A 22,784-nucleotide genomic window follows, 5' to 3' on the forward strand; every position below is an offset into this window, starting at 1 on the left:
TCATCTAAAACTGTGAAGAAATACAATGCACTTTTTGCTTGGTTCAGCCATTTACAGCAAGCATTAAGCAAATAGCAAATTAATGCACAATTATTTAAACATTACAACCCCAAATTACTTCCTTTTAATCATTCCAGTGGCCATTAAATCAGGTTCACTGCTTTGAACGTATTTCAAAAGACTCATGGCTCAGTTGATAAACCTATGTTCAGACCTGCATATAGGTCACAGGGATGAAAACATGATGAGCTGTTTGCCACAATTTAATAGTTAAACCGAGTACACCAGTCCATTTCAGAATGAACAACCAGGGACTTTTTATAGTCATGTATAAAATACATACAAACCGTATTACATAATGGCTTTGTAATTCAACACAATATGCATTTTTGATAAAGCACAGAAAGTTTTTCAGTTTTCATTTTTTGTAAACCCTGATGCAAGGGCATTCCAATCGCCATTCCAATGCCTCTACAAAGGATTTACAAATGAGCTATGTTGACAAGGGAGTTAGCAGTTTTGCTGCTGGGCTAGTACAATGTCAATCTCAACTGTGGGTGCTATCAACTATACCATCCTCAAATAGCAATGCTACCTGCAATCCTTTGGGGCAACTATTAAATGCAGAATTCAGTTGCTTACAGCAAGCACAATTCAATGGGTAATTATACTTTTAAACTCACTAATTACCTCTCTTTCACAGTAATAAGTACACTCAGCTCTTAACTTAGTTATTTTTGTCCTTCTTCTGTTGTATCCCCACCCAGCCATTTCAGTTCTTTGCTCATCCCACACCACCCCTATGCTTCAAATTCATCAAGGGCTTGCTCACTTTCCAGTTGGTTTTGAAAGAGACTAGCAACAAACAATTCTTCTGGATGCTGATTAATTGGCTTTGTTCTCCAACATTTCTCATTCCAAGATTTGCATTCAATTTTCTTTCTCACAGAAATGGTGATGCTCCTTGTGAATTTAACTTAATGTTCTCCATGCCCACATGTGAAGAACACCTAGCACTCTTGCCCAACCTGAAGTGCATGCATTCTTTCCTCATTAGAAATTTGTCAAAAATATCTCTCCCCTAAACACAAGAAGATAAATTACATTATGCTCCTAACACTAAAGAAGTTTACCATTTCATAAAATTTTGTGACTGCATTCATTGAAATGTCTTCATTTAATTCACAATACTGTATTGCAATATACAAAATTGTACTGACGTCACAAAGTAATCCAAACCTTTTTGTAACATCACACTAAAGTGGAGAAATGGTACATTAAAGTTACCTCAAATTATCAATGGGCCTGCAGCTCCCCCATCTGTTCAGCTTTTCTCGTTTGCAAAAAAAGGACCAGGGCCGTACGTTTTAATTTCCAAAGTCATTGTATATTGTAATCCAATCTCTTATTTTATAAAGCTCATAACGAATATGCAAATGACTTATAAGTTAATGAAGTCCGCCTGACAACACATGCTGTCGAGTGTGGGGCACTAGAAAAGCACAGCAAGTCAGGCAGCTTCCAAGGTACAGGAGGATCGATGTTTCAGGAACAAGCCCTCCATCAGGAATAGGCTTGTGGGCAGGGGATGCTGAGATCCGCTCCAACCTATCACCTTCTCTCCCACCATCATCTACCTATCGCATTTTCAGTCACCTTCCCTCCAAACCCACCTCCCTCCCATTTATCTCTCAGCACCCACCTCACCACCCACAAGCCTATTCTTTATGCCCAAAACGTCAATTCTCCTGCTCCTCAGTTGCTGCCTGACCTACTGTGCTTTTCCAGCACCGCACTCTCGACTCTAATCCCCAGCATCTGCAGTCCTCACTTTCTCCTACCTGACAACATATGCTGTATGAACTTTAATTCAATGTGTAGAGTGCAATAAACTTTTGTATGCTGTAAATCAAGGAGATATGCATATTTCAATGTATTGCAATTATTTGTACATTGAAATGCTCATAATTGTGTAATTCTTTTTCATTTGTACTTAATTTATATTTTAATGATTGTCTCAAATGACGGTTATCATCATCACCATAATTTCATACGGCCTCGATAAAGTAATTATCCTCCTAAACGGCATTTCTTTTCTAGCCAAAGTTGCTCCTATATCATAAATAAATTAGAAGTTAACCATGTCATATTAGAACATAGAACAATATAGCACAGCACAGTACAGACCCTTCAGCCGATGGTGTGTCGAGGATTAATCCTAATCTAAAATAAAATAACCTAACCTATGCTCCCCTCAATTTATTGCTGTCCATGTGCATGCCCAGCAGGCGCTTAAAAGTCCCTAATGACTCTGCTTCCACCACTACCACTGGCAACGCATTCCATGTGCTCACAACTCTCTGCCTAAGGAACCTACCTCTGACATCTCCTCGGCACCTTCCTCCTAACACCTTAAAACTATGACCCCTCATGGCAGTCAATCCTGCCATCCAAGGCTCCTCCATAATCTTACCTCTTCTTGCCTGTCTCAGAGGAACAAATTATGCATAACTCGCCAGAATTGCTCCTTAAATAGTCTCAACATGTCTGTTGTGCCCTTTCTGTGGAACGGCGCCCAATCTGTATTGCCCAACTCCTGTCTGACAGCTTCAAAATCTCCTTTTACCCAATTAAATATTTTCCCTTGGTAACTGCTCCTTTCCCTCCCCAAGGCTATGGTAAAATGTGAGGCAGTTGTGGTCACTGTCACCAAAGTATTAGCCCACCGTGAAATGCGACACCTGTCCTGGCTCATTGCCGAGTACCAAATCCAAAATGGTTTCTCCCCTTGTCGGCCTGTCTACATACTGAGTCAGGAAACCCTCCTGAACACACCTGACAAAAACGGTTCCAACCAAACTATCTGCACTAAGGAGGTTCCAATCAATATTTGGAAAATTGAAGTCATCCATAACAACCCTGCTACGCCTGCACTTTTCCGAAATCTGCCAGCCTATGAGTTTTTCAATCTCCCTAATGATATTAGGGGGTCTGTATAAAACCCCAATGAGGTGACTGCTTCCTTACTGTTCCTAACTCCCACCATACTGACTCAGTAGACAAATCTTCCTCAACAACCTTCACTTCTGTCGCTGTGATGCACTCTCTGAATAGCAACACTGCCCATCCCTCCTCTTGCACCTCCCTGCCATCCCCACCAGCAGAATCCAAAATGGCACACTTATTGCTGAGGGGAACAGCCACAGGGGATCCCTGTTCTGTCTGTCGGTTCCCTTTCCACCCCCGCCCCGTCCCCAGCTGTCCTTATACTGTGCCTGAGAATTGACCACATCCCTATCTATCCCCTCAATTTCCCTCTCAGCCTCCCGGGTGATCCCCAGTTCATCCAGCTCCAAACTCAGTTCCCTAACTTGGTTTTCGAGAAGCTGGAGTTAGGTGCACTTCCCGCAGATGTGGCCAGTGGAGACATGTGTCGTGTCTCTCACCTGCTACATTCTGCAGGAGGAACATGCAACTGCCCTAACATCCATACCCTGCTACTCTGAAAGCTCACACAGTACTAAACAAGGAAGAGAGATAAAAAATAGAAATCCTGAAAAGCTTACCCACTTAAAAAACAATCACTTACCTTCCCATTAGGCTCTGCTACTTGCATTCTCTGCTCCTGCCACCTGAACTTGAACAGGTCACTGCCACACAAAGGTGGATCACTTTATAGAAACCCTTACCTTCCCAGCAGGCTCCACTTCTGCTCTTGCCACCCAAACTCAAAAAATACTAACTCCAAAAACTTAATTTACTGGACAAGATGCAAGATAGTATGAATTAACAACAAACCAGAAATGGATGAAAGCAGCCAATAAAATTGACTGACCACAGATTGGAACAGAATGCAAAAACCAACCTGGAATATCTGAAGGTTGCATGGGTCATTCACATTCCACAGACCTACAATTAGTCAGTAACAGCACAACTATACCTCAAAAATATCAATGGTGAAACTAACTATTCAAATATCCCAAACCAAACATCAAGCGTCAGCTAGGAAGCAGTAAAGCAAGGAGTATTTTTGTCACTGGTATATATATTCAGACATCTTTGCAACCAGGAAAGGTTGATTTAGCCAGTGGCTGGAATGATTTTTTTTCTCTCCAGTCAGGCACTTAAAATGAAAAAGTCACAATCTTAAGTTTACTTGTTTGAAGTTCAACAATGCATGACCAATTGTGCTAGGCAACATCATACTCACAGCTACTGCCAAGCTTTTTTTTTGATTATGCAACATAACTTGCATTCTTGTATACATGTGTACATTTGCCTCAAATTCTTTGCGTGCGAGTTAAAATGACTTGATAACCAACCAATCATGAAAAAGATTTTAAGTAATCTCCTACCTAGCTACAACTGATATCTTGACTTTAAGAAAGGAACTATGATCTATGTCTACGGCAAGATCACAACAATGGGAGTATTCTGAGAAACACTAGAAAAGTGCAAGAATATCATGAATAAGTCACAAGTCATACAGCACCAAACCAAACCCTTCGGTTCAACATAAAACCCTTGTTACAGCCAAGCAAACACAGATCAGTTCAAATATGCCTTCAAGCCCTGATGGCTCTACTGATTCTTCAACCTGCTCCCCTGGAAATCATGGTAACCACTACTGTGATGGCCCAAATCCTGAGATAGAAAGATGTTTACATGGAGTGGTAAGAATATTATGTTCTCTTAATTTGCATGTTATGTTTCTGGGAATTATATAATGTAAGGAACATGTTATATGAAGTTTTAAAATATCAGAATAGTATTCTTTAACTGGTTACTATGCAAGCTCCCAGTCATTTGTCATCAAACATATGCTTCAAAAATCAGTAAACTGATGCAAGATCAAATTCACTCTTCAATTTTCAACTTAAAATAGCAGACTTCATCTATTGTTGTGCCCGTTACTGTTCTCCCTCAAGATATCAGATCCCCTCACTGTTCTAGAACATTGAACATTCGATTTTTAGTTTTCCTGATGCAGAATTAATACATCTGGCTTTAGGTGTGACAAGACCAAAGGTTTGAGATTCTTCAGACATTGGAATCAGTTTTTAGGGGACACATTAATTTGAAAGACAGTTTGCCATGCAAAAGGGTTGGTTGCGTACTTCGTGCAAGGAAGCTTCCTGGTGTGAGTGGAGTTTAAGCTAAATTACCAGGAGGAAGAAGATGCATGTATAAAGAGTGTTAAATAGCATTTGAAAAGTGTTGCCTTCAAAAGTATTTGAAGATTGTTCCAGGATTTTGACACAGATGGTGAAGGAGCAGTGATATAGTTCAAGTCAGAATGGAGTGTGACTCAGGAATTTGCAGATTATGGTGCTGCTGCTCCCATGTCCTCTCGGTAGTACTGGTCTTCATTTAGCATGTGCTAACTGAAGAGCCTTGTTGAATTGCTGCCAGTGCATCTTGTAGGTTGTACATTGCTGTCACTGCACTTCACTACAAGAAGGGGTGAATGTGGTGGTTGGGGAGCCAGTCAAGTGAGCTGCTTTGTCCTGGATGATGTTGACATTATTGTATGTTCTTGGTGTAGCACTCATCTGGGCAAACGGAGAGCCTTTCATCACAATTCTGAAGTCTGCCTTGTGGAGGTTGTTCAGACTTTGGGGAGTCAGGAAATGAATTACATGACAGAATTACCAGCTGCTGACTTAATTTTCTAGCTATAGAGTTTGTAATCGCTCAGGATGTTGTCTATGGGAGTTTCAGTGATGGTGATGCTATTTAATGTTAGGTGGCGCTAGATATTCTTGTTTGGAAATACACACCACACAAGGCTCCAAGGTAGAAGCCAGAAGGTGATGGAGGATTGCTTTTCAGACTGGACACCTGTGACTAGTGTTGAGAGTGTGTTGCTAGGAAACCACAGCAGGTCAGGCAGCATCAGAGGAGCAAGAAAATTGACTTTTCGGGCATAAGCCCTTCATCGATTCCCCCACTCCTCGAATTCTGCCTGACCTGCTGTGGTTTCACAGCAACACACTCTCGATTCTGACCTCCAGCATCTGCAGTCCTCACTTTCATCTATGGCCAGTATTGTACCACAAGGATCGATGCTGGGTCCGCCGCTTTTGGATGCGAACATAAGAAGTATAGTTAGTAAGTTTGCAGATGACACCAAAATTGGAGGTGGCAGTGGACAGCAAAGGAGGTTACCTCAGGTTACAAGGGATCTAGATCAGATAAGCCAATGGGTCTAGGAATGGCAAATGGAGTTTAATTTAGATTAATGTGAGGAGCTGCATTTTGCAATCAGGTCAGGATTTATACAATTAGAGGCAAGGTCCTAAGGAATGCTGCTCAACAAAGCAACCTTGGAGTACAAGTTCATAGTTCCTTGGAAATAGAGTCTCAGTTAGATAGGATAATGAAGAAGATGTTTAGTATGTTTTCCTTCATTGGTCAGAGTAATGAGTACTGGAGTTGGGAGGTCATGTTGCGGCTGTCCAGAACATTGGCTAGGCCACTTTTGAAATATTGTGTGCAATTCTGGTCTCCTTCGTATCGGAAGGGCGCTGTGAAACTTGAAAGGGATTAAAAAAGATTTATAATCCTGTTGTCAGGGTTGGAGGGTTTGGGCTATAGGGAGAGGTTGAATAGGCTGGGGCTGTTTTCCCTGGAGTGTCAGAAGCTGAGGAGTGACCTTACAGAGGTTTATAAAGTCATGAGGGGCATGGATAGGGTAAATAGACAAGGTCTTTTCCCTGGGTTTGGGGGAGTCCAGAACTAGACAGTGTAGGGTGAGAGGGCAAAGATTTAAATGGGACCTAAGGGGCAACTTTTTCATGTAGAGGGTGGTACATATATGGAATGAGCTGCCAGAGAAAGTGGTGGAGACTAATACAATAACAACATTTAAAAGGCATACGGATAGACATAGGAATAGGAAGGGTTTAGAGGGATATGGGCCAAAAGCTGGCAAATGGGACGAGATTAATTTAGGATATCTGGTCGGCATGGACATGTTGGACCAGAGGGTCTGTTTCCATGCTGGAAATTTTTGATTCCATGTCCATACTGAACGAACATTTCAACGTATCAAGCCCCATTTGCCAGCATTTGGCCCATATAGATCCCTCTAGATCCTTTATAATTACCCAAGTGTTTCTAATTCACAAACAGTGGAGCAAATCCAATCAACAATTTATCAACCCACCAGTCTACTCTCAATCATCAGCATAGATAGAAGGGATAGTCAACAGTGTTATCAAATGGCACTTGCTCAGTAATAAACTGCTCACTGACAGCTTGGATTTCACCATGGTCACTCTATCTCCTTAGAGCCTTGGCTTAAACATGGGGCAGAGCTGAATTTAACAGGCAAAACAGAGTAACTGCCCTTGACATCAAGACAACATTTGGCTCCTCACAAAGTTTGAATCAATGGGAATTAAGGGGAAAGGAAATCCCATGGTTAGAATCATATCAGCTCAAAAGAAGATGCTTATCATTGTTGGACGTCAACCTTTTCAGTCCAAGAACATTTCTACAGGAGTTACTCAGGATAGTGTCCTGAGCCCAAATCATTTCCAACTGCTTCATCATTGACTTCCCCTTCATCATCAGGTCACAAGTACGGATGCTTGCTGATAATTGCACAATATTCAGCAACTCTCAGAAACTCAAGCAGCCCATGTCCATATGCAGTATTACATCCAGATTTGAAATAATAGGTGGTTAGTAACATTTGTGCCACATAATTGTCAGACAATTGATCATCTACAGCAAGAATCTAACCACTATCAATGCCATAAGTACCAGCAATGGCTGTTTCAAGACCCCTCTTCCCAGCATACTCCAAGCAAACGCCCAAGCTATCAAAAACAAAATGGGTGAACTCACATCTAGATTTACCTACCAGAGGAACTGAGAGGCTGTTGTTTGATCTGCTTCACTGAGTCTTAGCTCACCTCTGCCAGTCCTAACTGTGCCCGAGAAGCTGATAGTTTCTCCATCCACCACATGGCTTCCTCGGGTAAGGCGAAGGTCAGTGGGATATGCTCCCCGATGAACGTTTTATGGTGCTCAGATGCAGTGACCCTGGCATGCTCCCCAGACCTACAATAACTTACAGTAAAATACCATTTGTACTACCAACCGCCTGAGTTCACCTCCGCCATCCTGACAGCAGTTGACATACCACCCCATGCAGATGTGATGAACGCCCTCGACATAGTCATAGAGAGGTACAGCACGGAAACAAACCTTTGGTCCAACTAGCCTATGCTGACCAGATATTCCAACCCAATCTCGTCCCACCTGCCAACACCCGGCCCATATCCCTCCAAACCTTTCCTATTCACTCCTTTTAAATGTTGCAATTGTACCAGCCTCCACCACTTCCTCTGCTAGCTCATTCCATACACGTACCACCCTCTGTGTGTGAAAAAGTTGCCCCTTAGGTCTCTTTTACATCTTTCCCCTTTCACACTAAACCTATGCCCTCTAGTTCTGGACTCCCCCACCCCAGGAAAACGACTGTGCCTATTTACCCTATCCATGCCCCTCATAATTCTGTAAATCTCTGTAAGGTCACCCCTCAGCATCCGACGCTCCAGGAAAAACAACCCCAGCCTGTTCAGCCTCTCCCCATAGCTGAAATCCTCCAACCCTGGCAACATCCTTATCAATCTTTTCTGAACTCTTTCAAGTTTCACAACATCTTTCCGATAGGAAGGAGACCAGAATTGCACGTAACATTCCAACAGTGGCCTAACCAATGCTCTGTACAGCCGCAATATGACCTCCCAACTCCTGTACTCAATACTCTGACCAATAAAGGAAAGCATACCAAATACCTTCTTCACTATCCTATCTACCTGTGACTTCACTTTCAAGGTGCTATGAACCTGCACTCCAAGGTCTCTCTGTTCAGCAACACTCCTAGCCTGGCCATTAAGTGTATAAGTCCTGCTAGGATTTGCTTTCCCAAAATGCAGCACCTCACATTTATCTGAATTGAACTCCATCTGCCACTTCTTGGGCCATCTGATCAAGATCCTGTTGTAATCTGAGATAACCTTATTCAATTTACACCAGCAGAAACATTCTAAAGATGAACTTCCCAGAGGCCCCATTCATTGTGATCAGCCATCTCAGCCAAGCCAACCTCATGAGGGGTGCTGCCAAAGTACCACTATCACATCTCCTGCCCACCAGTGGACCGAACATTCTGGACCACTGCTACACAACTGAAGATATTTACTACTCTAACTCCCACCAACTTCAGAAAACCAGATCACAGTACTGTGTTCCTCCTCCCAGCTGACAAACAGATGCTGAAAAAGGAGGGTCCTTCACAAATACTAGTACAATGCTGGTCCGAGGTTGTGGAAGGCTGCCTCCAGGATTGCTTGGAATCAGTGGACTGGATCATGTTCAAGTACTCAGTGGAAAACCCGAATGAGTGTGGCACCACCATCATGGACTTCATTAGTAAATGTGAGGAGAACTGCGTACCAAAGAAGTCAATCCAAATGTTGCCCAGCCATGTACCTTGGATGAACAAGGAAATCCACTCCCTGCTGAAATCCAGACATGTAGCATTCAAGTCAGATGACCAGACCAATATAGGAAATCCAGAGAGGATCTCCACTAAGCCATCAGGGATACCAAAAGGCAGTACTGAACCAGGTTAGAGGCTCAAACCTACCAAACTGAATCCAGCCACTTACAAGGTTTTAACCACATTACAGGAGATAAAACGAAGCAGCGCAAGAAAGCAGACAAAGACTCATCCCTCCCTATTGCACACAATGTTTTCTATGCTCGGATTGAGCAGAACACCAGCGACGCGGTGACACTTGCCCTAACAGACCCAGACACAGCTGTTCCCTTGATCATCGCTGCAATATCAGGTCAGTCTTCCTGGGAAACAACTCAAGGAAAGCGACGGGCCTGGACAGATCCTGTGCGGACCAACTAGCAGAGGCTTTCACCTCCATTGTCAACCTCTTCCTCCTAAAAGCCAAAGTCTCCACCTGCTCCAGAAGACCACGTATCTAAGAAAGCACATGCAATGTGCCTTAATGACGACTGCCAAGTGGCTCTAACCTCAATAATCATGAAGTGTTCAAGAGGTTGGTCATGACCCACATCAACTCCAGTCTCCCAACCTGCCTCGATCCCCTACAATTTGTCTCATGACGTAACAGCCTCACAGCAGATGCCATATCCCTAGCCCTGCACTGATCGCTGGAACATCTGGACAACAAGGACACCCACGTCAGACTCCTGCTCATTGACTACAGCTCTGCCTTAAACACCATTATCCCCTCCAGTGATTTTGTTCTTGCCTCTGCCAGCTGCAACTGGATCTTCAGCTTTTTGACCCATAGACCGCAATCAGTGAATATAGGTAACTGCACCTCCTCCACAGTAACACTACACTGGAGTCCCCACCTCCCATCCCCCCCAAAGGTGTGTGCTCAGCCCCCTATTGTACACACATGACTGTGCTGCAAAATTCCAAACGAATGCCATTTACAAGTTTGCTGACAATATCACCATTGTTAGATAACTCTCCTATCACAAGTACAGAGAGAGATGGAGGGCTTGACGACGTGGTACACTGAAAATAACACCTCTCTCACCACCAACAAAACTAAAGAACTAATCAATGACTTCAGCGAGATCTAAGACTATACACTTGCCTGGATAGGTGTAGTGCCAACAACACTCAGGAAAGCTCAATATCACACAGACAAAACGGTTCAAATGAATAACACCCCAGTCATCCTCTCCATTGCCAAACACAACTGCAGCAGCGTATATCATCTGTAAGATGCAATGCTCTAACTCATATTCCAAACTTGCAATCTCTACCACCTTAGAGAATAGCAGCATGGGTATACAAACATCTGAAATTTCCTATGCAAGACTCAAACCATCGTAACTTGATACTAAATTACCCTTCGTTCACCGTCATTGGTTAATATCCTGGAATACAGAGGTACCTATACCTTAAGAATTGTAGCAGTTCAAGGCAGCACATTACCAGCACCTTCTCAAGGGCAGCAATCAGAAATGTGCAATGAGTGCTGCCCTAGCCTGCAATTCCCACATCCTGTGAATGAAGAAGAAAATGAAGAAAATTCATTAATAGGAATATAGTGCCTTACACATCGGAGCAGGTCAATTACTTTTCTGACTTATTGCATCTTGTGTTTTGCACGGCCCAACAATATTTTAATGACCTGGAATTTTCAGTCCCCGAATCTATCAACAGGTCATTCGGCTATGGCACTTTTCGATGATGTGAATTTGCTACATGCAATTGATGAACTGGGGACACTGTTTATAAAACACGAACTTTTAAAACGTGTATTGATAATAATGTGATTCCAGCCCCATTAGTTTAAATGGTGCTGCTATAATGTGATTTTCTTATAAAACAGGACTGCCATGTCATAGCAGAACTGATTGTACATCATAAGGATTTAGTATATGGGAAGTGCTGTCTTTTGGAACGAGTTATTAAACCTGCCTGATCAGGTAGATGCACTGTTTGAAGAGCAGGAGAATTATCTCCAATATTCAAGGTAACACTTAGCCCCCCACAAACAAGATAGTAGATAAAATCTGGTCGTTTGGAAGAATATAAAGTAAAAATTACTTGCAACATTTACTACATTACAATAGTTGTGATGCAGATTATGCTTTGAGCACCTACTTCCATGAACTGGGAAACAGCAGAATCAGTTCATCTATAAAGAACTTGCACATTTCTGCTCTCATACCAAAATAAGAAACACGTAAAAAGCTAAATCGTGTTCAATGAGGTATAACTTGGTTTTAAATTACAATCTGCCTGCTGAAAAGCTGCTCTGCTCCTTAAATAATAAGATTCTGTACGTAGCATGTTGTTAAACGTCTCCATAACAATTAAGCACATTTTCTTGTCGAGAAATTTTTTTTAATAGAAACGAACATCTGTTTGTAATATTTCAGCTATTACCTTATACCGATATAAGCATTATCATCTTTAATTTGCTCTCTGTAAAACTTTGGAATCAAATCATTTGCTAATAAAGTGCTTTTCATTTCTGGTCAGCTGAGAAAGCAAGTGCATTCATCGCATGGACAGCCTGATAACATTGTTGTAAAACCATGCACTTTGAGAGAGTTGCAAGTTCTAGATCACCAGATGGTTGAACACATTTTATTCAATATTCTGAAGCAAGACAGGTCTCACTTCAACTAAAGACTGCACACTCAATAATGAAGAATTGGCAGTTACTAAAGCATAAGCCTAGATTATTGGGCTCAAATTCTTAGGTAGGAAATGAATAATTAAATAACAAGCACACCAATATTGCCACAATTTTTGATGAAACAATTGAACTAGAACTCTATACAGCCACCTTCCTTATGCGTTGTTTCTAACTAAAAATATCTAACAAACTCTAACACATTCTTTTGACTGCAGAATAAGAAAGTGAATCTAAGTAAATGAAAATGGAAAGGGTAAATAAACAAGGTCTTTTCCTAGAGTTGGGAGGAGTCCAGAACTAGAGGGCATAGGTTTAGGGCGAGAGTGAGGAAATATTTAAAAGGGACCTAAGGGGCAACTTTTTCATACAGAGGGTGGTGCTTATATTGAATGAGCTGCCAGAGGACGTGGTGGAGGCTGGTAGAACTACAACATTTTAAAGGCATCTGAATAGGTATATGAATAGAAGGGTACAGAGCAATACGGGCCAAGTGCAGGCAAATGGGACGAGATTAATTTAGAATATCTGGTCGGCAAGGACGAGTTGGACCAAAAAGTGTCTGTGCATCTCTAATGATTCTAAAAAGCTGAATAAAACCAGAATTCAAGGTAGTCACTGAACAAACCAACGGCACATACAGTACCGTTCCTTTTGCAAATATGACTAGATATGACTGTTCTGAAAGGAATTTTTTTTTACCAATTACCATTTGTGACAGCAGTTTAATATTTTGTTACTTACTGATCAGATTGGACAGCGGTGCTGTAGAATGGCAATAATTGAAAATAAGCCGTCAGGTGTTGCATCATAAAATGTTAATTTCCATTGAGCTAATTTGTATTTACAAACCATTTCAAAGATTGAATAGTGTGAAATGTTGTATACAATGTGAACACTGCTACAAGTCAGATAAAAAGTTAGAAATACATCTTTATTCTGTTCCCAACTGTTTGAACATTGGCCACATTGGAAACAACAAACTTAGATAAACTTGGCTTCCAGTGGGTAAACTTTAGAAAAAGTTTAAAAGTTGGCTTGAAATGTTATCAGTACTATACAAATAACTGTAGATTCTAATTGGTTCCATGACTGAGACATTAAGATAGGTACTAAAAACCTGAATATGTGGTTTATTCCCTGCCAATTTTGAGTCCACAGTTGAACTGTGCAAGCAAACTTAATATTTATGATTTCTTTTAAAAAGAATAATAAATTTTCTTCAGTTGAATTGCCATACTCAGGATAAAAGTTTTCAATGTTCTCATTCTATTCTCTTTTTTTAAAAAGAAGGTGGGGAGAAAGATAGAGAAAGAAACATCTGTATAACCTTGGAACAATGGGTCCTTTAAGTGCTAGAGTACTTGAGGATTTGATTCCTTGTAAAGCATCCAAATTTGAGTAAATGATCATGTCAGTTGGTAGTCTGGGAAACAAGTTCATTTTGGGTGTGATTCTGTATTCAACAGTTCACATTTTAGGCTTGAGAACAAGTTGGCTTCCAGAAGAGAGAATCTCTCTCTCAAAACTAAATTCAGTTGAAACTTTTTATGTTGGCTAAAATGTTTGAAGTCTGGTTAAGTGAAGAGCTCCAAACTGTGAATTAAATTTGTGGGAGTGGGTGACTGAATTATAGAATTTAGCTCCAGATACAAAGAGCACTAAACCAGGCGTGCTCTGACAGGAGGCAGCTCAAGAAACTTGAACTGCTGTTGAGCAGGAGGTTACAACCATAGCCAAGAGAAAACCTGTCCTTAAAGAAGTAGAGAGGCCCAAGAAATCTCAACCCTTACGCAGATTTTTAAAGTAGTGCACAAGATCAAGTTGTCTGCAGTGATGTTATTAGAGGTACAAGTCTAATGGGTGTAATAAGGCAATGTGGTTTAAGAGAGTTTATCTTAACAGAATTATAGCATTATGAGTTCATTATGAGTTTATATTTTAAGCAAATGGTTATTTAAAGTGTATGTATTAGTATTCATATCCTCTGATGTTTCTGCTAAAAATGTCTTTTGCTTTTACTTGTGACTTCATCCTTTTAGTAAATACCAGGGATTTTCCATTTCCACAAATAAAATGCTACTGCTCTCTGCTGAAATCATAACACTAATTACAGGGTAACGATACTGTAATTATTTTGTAAAGTGAAAACATGATTGTATGGCCATAATTTTTTTCTTACTCCCTCCTGGCTTTCCCTACTTCTTTGGATAAGCTTCACCATCAAAATTAGATTAGATTACTTACAGTGTGAAAACAGGCCCTTCGGCCCAACAAATCCACATCGACCCGCCGAAGCGCAACCTACCCATTTCCCTACATTTACCCCTTTACCTAACACTACGGGCAATTTAGCATGGCCAATTCACCTGACCTGCACATCTTTGGACTCTGGGAGGAAACCTGAGCACCCGGAGGAAACCCACGCAGACACGGGGAGAATGTGCAAACTCCACACAGTCAGTCACCTGAGTCAGGAATTGAACCCAGGTCTCTGGCGCTGTGAGGCAGCAGTGGGTGGCACGATGGCACAGTGGTTAGCACTGCTGCCTCACAACGCCAGAGACCCGGGTTCATTTCCCGTCTCAGGCGACTGACTGTGTGGAGTTTGCACGTTCTCCCCATGTCTGCGTGGATTTCCTCCGGGTGCTCCGGTTTCCTCCCACAGTCCAAAGATGTGCGGGTCAGGTGAATTGGCCATGCTAAAATTGCCCGTGGTGTTAGGTAAGGGGTAAATATAGGGGTATGGGTGGATTGCGCTTCAACGGGTCGGTGTGGACTTGTTGGGTCGAAGGGCCTGTTTCCACACTGTAAGTAATCTAATCTAATCTAATCTAATCTAAACTTGTACCATTAAGCTCACCTGGCATTTTAGTGATTCACTGTGGTCAAAACGAGAACACTATGGTTACCTGGCTCACTCAAATCAGCAATCAACATGGCACTGTGAGCAGTACATATGTCTTCTTACTTTATGCAACAGATGAGACCAAGGATTCAAAACCAACCTTGAGTATTTCCTTCCCAGAGTTCCAGCATGTAACAAACTGTTCCAACTCAGATTTTTCAGAGCTGGTAAAAACGCACAAGTCTGGAAAGTGTGATAGGCAAGGAAAGAATAGGGAAAGCAAACTCAAACCAAGTCGCCAAGCTGAAAAAATGAGTGAGTAATAATGCATTCCATGTCAATGTAGCTGACATTCTGGGAAAATACTAGAGATGCACTCTTAATAAGGCTACACAGCTATCATCCATCACAGAAGGAGAAGAGGACACAGACAGAATTACAGGAACAGAACAAATCTCAGTAATGTCTGCCACAGAAAAGATCATTTCAAAGATCCTCCTCAACCATCTCCCAATGGAGTTGCAGTTTGGCTTTTGCCCATTGAGAGGTGCTAAAAACTCAATGTGCATTAAATGGCAAATGCTGCACCAGACAAGGAACACCAGTTTCACTTAGTTAGAGTAACACTGTTGCACATGGCCTTTTGCAAACCCAGGAAAGCTATGAAGATCTCAACTTTAAAGAGTTACAAATTATATTCCTCAAATTTAGCTCACCTCAGAAATATACCGTTGTTGCCCAACTATTCCATGACAGTGTGCAATTTGAAACCTTCACTAACTGAACCACCACAAATTCAGGGAAAACTGGAGTCAGGTAAGACGATGCCACTGATCTAATTTATCTTAAGTTTCCTCCCTGCAATACTGCATACAGCCTTCAGCAAATTCCTGAACACGTTCACGTTAGGCTGCCATTAATTCAAAACCAAAACCAGTCCAACCTGAGTCACAGAACTTCAGTATGCCAAGAAAACTTACATGCACATTCAGACGTTAAGCTCCGGATCTTTGCCAATTCCTTCCCAAACTATATGAGATGGGATTTTCACTAAAACTCCAAAAGATTAAGGTCCACTTGTGGACAAACTTGCTCAGTGAAATAGCTCCCTCGTTGATTAAAATCTGTGGTGACATCCTGGAAAATGTGGGTTATTTTCCATACTCTGGGAACCTCCTCTTGACAAAGGCAGACAACAAAGATGAAATTCATCATCACTTCCAATGTGTCAGTTCAGCATTTAGTCAATTGAAGAGAAGACTATTTACCAAAGAATTTCAAACCTGAGACACATAATGGCAACAGTAACCTCCACAATCCAGTACGCTTTGAAGACATTGACAAACTACAGCAGGCACAAAGAATTGCAGTGATCCCTTTGCAAATGCTCCAAATTTAATGGCAAAAGTCAGAAGTCCAACCCTCTCCTCGACTAACGCTTCTCAGTGCAATGCTAATCACTAGACATCAGTTCCCACTGGAAAGGGCATGTCATTCACGATCTAATACCAGACTCCAGGAGCAACTACTCTCCTTGGAACTGGGTCACCACAGAAGACTCTCACAAGGAGAGTGGAAATGCTTGGAGGAAATGTTCAATGCATCCTCGAAGAAGTCAAACAGCCCCACTGATGTGTACAAGGCCCCGGCTTGTGACTGGCCAAAATGGAAAAGGATCATTCACGAAGGCACCAAACACATTAATAGACTGTACCAGGAACATGTGGAAATTAACTGCAAGTGACAAAAGCAGCACACAAATCTCCAGACAGGCCATCTACCCAAACCGCTGTGTACAGCCTGCTCCACATGTGGCTGATCACGCCCTGAATGTATCAGCCATCAAACTGGAATGCCAAGTCGTTCATGTAACTTTTAAAAATCTTTTGGCTCAAAGTTCAAATGAGGGGTACTAACTACACAACGTTTACAATTTTGACTGATCTTCCTTCTAACCGATACACAGTAGTAACCAACGTCACATTTTTTTATTCATTCATGGGATGAGGGTGTTGCAGCATTTATGGCCCATCCTTAATTGCCCAGAGGATAGTTAAAAGTCAAAGACGTTGTTGTGGGTCTGGAGACGTGTCAACCAGAGTAGATCAGGATGGCAGTTTCCTTCCCTAAAAAACATTATCAGCCTGACAGGCTTTTCTGACAATTGATTCCAGATTTTTATTGAACTCAAATTCACCATGGTGGGATCTGAACTCTTATCCCCAGACCATTGCCTCAGTACCTGGATTAACAGTCCAACAATAATACCATTAGACCATTGCCTGCCCTCAACTTGCTTCAAGACACATGTCCATTATTCCCCCAACTCAAAAACCAAAGTGAATTTAAATAATTATGGTTCAAACCCTGAAGTCTGCACAGACTATGGGAAAATTCAAATAGTACTCAGCAACTATCAATATGTGGTACTTTTAAAAATCTCATCTTTACTGACAGTAGATTTATTTGAAGAATGAAATTACTGACCAACAGAACAGCTCAATATTTAGAAGTAATTTGCATGTATAGAGAAGTACAATTTAGTTATCACCAAGTTTAAATTCATAATGATAATATGCTATAACCATGTCATCTTTTATTTTCTCTAAAGTAAGTGTTACCTCTCATATTCAAGGCAGTGGTCAGAAGTTACCAAGTGTATGCTGCTATGCTTTCATTACATGACAAATTAGTTGTAATTTTTCAATAATTGAATAAATTTAATAATGAATTTTATTCTGCCACATAATCCAAGCTACAAAGCTGTGTGGTCCACTTTTGTCATGCAGTTTTTTTTCTCCCCCCACTCAGTTAAAGAATGTCCTCGAAGATGTATTTCTTTGTCACGTTATTAATTTGAAATATACAAACAACTAGCTGGTCAACATTATTCTAAAATCTGAAACATAAATCTTCCAACAATCCCAGCTATCTTGCAGGACACCACAAATTAAAGTTAGGAACTGGGGAAAAGCATCCATTTGCTGAAAAATAAAGCATCCAAATTACATTGGACCAGATTTTGTCCGATTAGCTTTAAATCCACTAGCACTTCATGTATTGACAGCCATATATTAAAAGTTACAATAATTAAACAGAAAACAAATTTTGAAAGAAATGCACTTTTCAAACTTATTAGGAAATGAGCGACTGAAATGATGTACCTGAACGAGGACAATTGGCCTCTTTTTAAAAGAGGGACAAGATTTCAAGTACTTGCATTTGAAAACTGAGTGAAAGAAAAATTGTTCAAACACTACCCAGTTCAACACCAGATGGCTGAAAATGTTTTACCATTATGGATTAGTGGTGCTGGAAGAACACAGCAGTTCAGGCAGCATCCGAGGAGCAGTAAAATCAACATTTCGGGCAAAGTAGTTGCTGTGGGAGAGGGCCTCCTCTCTCTACAAAAATCTCAGGGAGTCCCTCTCCCACAGCAACTACTTTCGCCCCACCCCCACCCTCCTCTAGCTTATCTCTCCACACTTCAGGCTCACTGCCTTTATTCCTGATGAAGGGCTTTTGCCTGAAACGTCGATTTTACTGCTCCTCGGATGCTGCCTGAACTGCTGTGCTCTTCCAGTACCACTAATCCAGAATCTGGTTTCCAGCATCTGCAGTCATTGTTTTTATCCTGTTTTACCATTATGCCTGTTGTTGTAACAGAGATCTTTTCCCAATCAGATTTTCAACCAGCTTCTTAGACAAGTCAGGTAAATTTCAATTCAAATAAAAAAATCATTTATTTTGATATTTGATCAATGAGAAGGGGGAAGAGTAACAGAACAGAAGGAAAACATCTTCAATTCAAACCATGCTATTAAATAGTAAAAGCAGCTCAGCCTATTTTTCAACTCCCACAAACAAGTTTACAAGGTATTCAGTATCTAGGTTCACTACAAATACTGAAGTCACAAGCTTCTTACACCTTAGTCCAGACACCATTTTCAAGTACACATTGGTCCAAGGGAAAGCAGGACCAATGCAGATTTAGTATTTTTTGTTGGTACACCTCAATGAGCAGAATCTACTGTACGATCATACAAAGGGATAGAAGGTACAGTTACCAAATATACAAGGTAGACAGGAAAGTAAATTGTGAGGTTATAAAAAGACGTAGGCAGGCAAAGTGACTGGGCATGTGAAATTGTCACATTTTGACAGACAGAATAAAGTAGCATATTATCTAAATGGTGAGAGATGCAGTGGAATCTGGGTGTCTTCTTGCATGAGTCACAGAAGGTTAGGCTGCAGGTGATTAGTAAAGCTGAAGGAATTTTGTCATTGATTGCAAGAGGAACTGAAAACAAAATGAGAGAGGGTATCCTTCAGTTAGAGGGCGCCAGTGAGACTACATCTGGAGTATCGTGTACTGTGTTTGTGTGTTAGATACAGTTGAGAAGTTGACCAGACTCATACCTGGAATATATGACTCATCTAATGGTGGGGGGAAAAGAAACTATTTTCTAATCAACCCACTCTGAGACATCATTATGCACCTCTGGAACAGGTGGTACTAGAACCCGGATCTCCTGGCTCAGAGGCAGGAATACTGCCATTGTGTCACAAGAGCTGGTTTGACAGGCTAGGTGTGACTAAGAGGTTACTTGATTAAAACAAAAAAGATCTGTGTGATATTAACAAACTAGATGCAGAATGAATGTTTCCTCTTGGAGGAGAACCATACAACCAGGAGTCATTATTTTAAAACACAGCTGAAACTTTTCCTCCCCCCTCTCAAAAGGATCACAAATCTTTGGGACTATCTTAATGGAAAAAGTGGCAGAAGTAGATAGATCCCTGTTAAGCAAGAGGATATAATGTCACCAATGGTTTGTAGGAATGCAGATTTAGGGTTACAATCAGATCAGCTACAATTTTACTGAATGGTGTAGTGGTGAGATGTTGGATAAAATGGTCCACTCCTGCTCCAAGTTAGTTGGTCTGGATCAAATAAAGAAGGATGGCAACTTATCGGCCAGTGAGAACACAAAGAGCCATGATTCACTTTTGTGTCTTAAATTTCAAAGATTTGAAAGTTCCAGTTCAAACCCAACAAATTCTGAAAGCACAGTAAAATCAGAACATTTCAACATAAATCTAATCAGCATTAAAATTTTAAAAGATGAATCATACACATTAAATTATTTTACAAGTATACGCTTAGATTAAAAACAGATCAAATTTTAGTTCTCTCACCCCATAATTAGCATGAAGCTGCCTTTGGAAAGTTTAGACACACATAACAGTGGTAATTAACTTCTAATTAGTTATTGACTCACAAGCAATTAATTTGTTATCTATAAAAATAGTTACTAAATACCTAGAGCACATTTGATTACCATTTTGAGAATTAACTGCTAGACTATAGCTACAAAACACACTGCTTTAAAAAAAAGAAAGCACAGGATTTGTCTCAACTGCAATAAATCAACTCTGACCTAATACGATCAGGGCATAAATAAAGGTTATTCAGAAATCTGTTTTCTTTCCAAACTGTCAGTACAGAGGTACCTAGTCAATGAAAAGCTGGCATCATATTCTAAGACTGTCTTACATTTCCTCTTGCTTTAATTTAATTCCACTTTAGGTTCCCTGTATTGGTAATTTTGGCTGAATAGAGAACGCTGACATTTTAAGAGAGGTTAATTCTCTAAAAGGAGGCACCAAATGATAAGCCCACATTATCTAGCTTCAGAGTACCTTGTTACCTCACCGTAGTTAACACTTACCTAAGTCAGTGTTTGGACCTGCCAAAAGCTGCCTGAATTTCTCTAGTCGAAACATTTCTCTTTCTGTCATCAAAGGAGCAGAGATATTATGGTCTGTTATTCTTGCTACCAAAGGAATTGTTGATCGAGGAGGAACAGACTGCTGCCTCTGAAGAGGAGTCTTCTCAAAATTATCGAAAGCTGGAAATTACACAAAACTATAATATAACCAACAGAATTACTGCATTTGAAATGTGTTATAAATATATTAACACAAAATAAAATTGACTCAAAAAGGATTTCAACACTCCATCGCACTTTGCATCAAATAGAAACAAAATATTTATAGTCAAACAATCGAATATTAAAAAAGTGCTGCTGCATGCCATTCTCAAATCAACATTGAGATTTTCCAGGACAACTACATACTTGTTGTTCAACTCAAACTAATCAGATGCAACTACTACTATAATTTACTGATGTTATGACACCATCACACCCAACTGGAATGGCAATGATGGGAGAATTAACCTTTCAAATCAGGCCTGGAGACTGCTCTGCCTAATATATTGATTTGAGACAAGTGACTTGCATGCATTTGCCTTCCACTCACTGTGCTATACTAGAGAAACTGTGCTTTTAATGGGCAAAAATTACTATATTGCTGCTTCTCACCTACACATTTTAAATAATCTCTTTAAGTATGCTGTTTTCATTCAAATACATCTTCCAAATGCTGCAGCAAGTCCTACCCCTCCAATTTACTAACAGTGGCATGAAGACACTGCTCAATTAAATAATGTGACATGGATATTCGCGCAGTAAACATATCTGGCCAGGAAGTAATCTACCTTTTTCTGTTACTCTTGTATTATTTCCTGGAGTTTTAAGGATATTTGCATCAACATGACCACAAGATATGTTTGGCTAAACTGTAGGACAACACCATTTCAGGATGAATGCACCAAATTTCTAAATTCAATGGTTGTACCATGATATACTGTATTAGCAGGTTTTGAAAAGATTTGCAGTTCAGGTTGATGTAGATTTGCTCGCTGGGCTGCAAGGTTCATTTTCAGATATTTTGTCACCATACTTGGTAACATCTTCAGGGAGTCTCTGAACGAAGCACTTTCTATTTATATGTTTGGGTTTCCTTGGGTTGGTGATATCCCTTCCTGTGATTACGTCATTTCCTATTCTTTTTCTCAGGGAGTGGTAAATGGGAACCAAGTCAATGTGTTTGTCAATAGAATTCCAGTTGGAATATCATACTTAGGAATTCTCGTGCGTGTCTCTGTTTGGCTTGTCCTAGGATGGATGCGCTGTCCCAGTCAAAGTGGTGTCAGTCCTCATCTGTACATAAGGATGTTAGTGAGAGTTGGTCACTTTTTTTTTATGGCTAGTTGATGTTCATATATCCTGTGGCTAGTTTTCTGCCTCTTTGTCCAATGTAGTGTTTGATACTGTTCTTGCACAGTATTTTGTAAATGACATTAGTTTTGCTTGTTGTTTGTATAGGGTCTTTCAAGTTCATGAGCTGCTGTTTTAATGCGTTGGTGGATTTGTGGGCTACCATGATGCCAAGAGGTCTGAGTAGTCTGGCAGTCATTTCCAAGATGTCTTTGATGTAGGGGAGAGTGGCTATGGTTTCAGGATGTGTTGCTGAGAAATCGGCAGACTTTGTTCATTTCTCAGCAACAAACGCAAACAAGCAGACAAAGTGTGCAGAAACCCTAGCCACTCGCCACTACATCAAAGACTTCTCTGAAATGATTGCCAGGCTACTCAGACTCTATGGCCTCACTGTAGCCCACAAACACTCTAAAACAGCAGCTAATGAACTTGAAAGTCCCGATACAGACCACAAGCAAAACTAATGTCATTTACAAAATACCGTACAAGAACTGTAACAAACACTACATTGGACAAACAGGCAGAAAACTAGCCACTAGGATACATGAACATCAACTAGCCACAAAAACAACATGACCCACACTCAAG

At 40.7% G+C, this 22,784-nt stretch overlaps 1 protein-coding gene across 3 annotated transcripts in view; it reads right to left on the reverse strand.

The window, feature by feature from the left end:
* The window catches only part of tbc1d22a (TBC1 domain family, member 22a), a 391,538-nt gene that overhangs the window by 337,049 nt on the left and 31,705 nt on the right, over window positions 1–22,784 (reverse strand). For all 3 annotated transcript variants that reach the window (XM_060843181.1, XM_060843180.1, XM_060843179.1), the window contains exon 4: window positions 20,802–20,981. In XM_060843181.1, coding sequence (XP_060699164.1) covers window positions 20,802–20,981 — 180 coding nt within the window. The remainder of the gene's footprint in view (window positions 1–20,801; window positions 20,982–22,784) is intronic.

The sequence above is a fragment of the Hemiscyllium ocellatum genome, chromosome 23 (genome assembly GCF_020745735.1).
Source record: "Hemiscyllium ocellatum isolate sHemOce1 chromosome 23, sHemOce1.pat.X.cur, whole genome shotgun sequence".
Classification (NCBI taxonomy): domain Eukaryota; kingdom Metazoa; phylum Chordata; class Chondrichthyes; order Orectolobiformes; family Hemiscylliidae; genus Hemiscyllium; species Hemiscyllium ocellatum.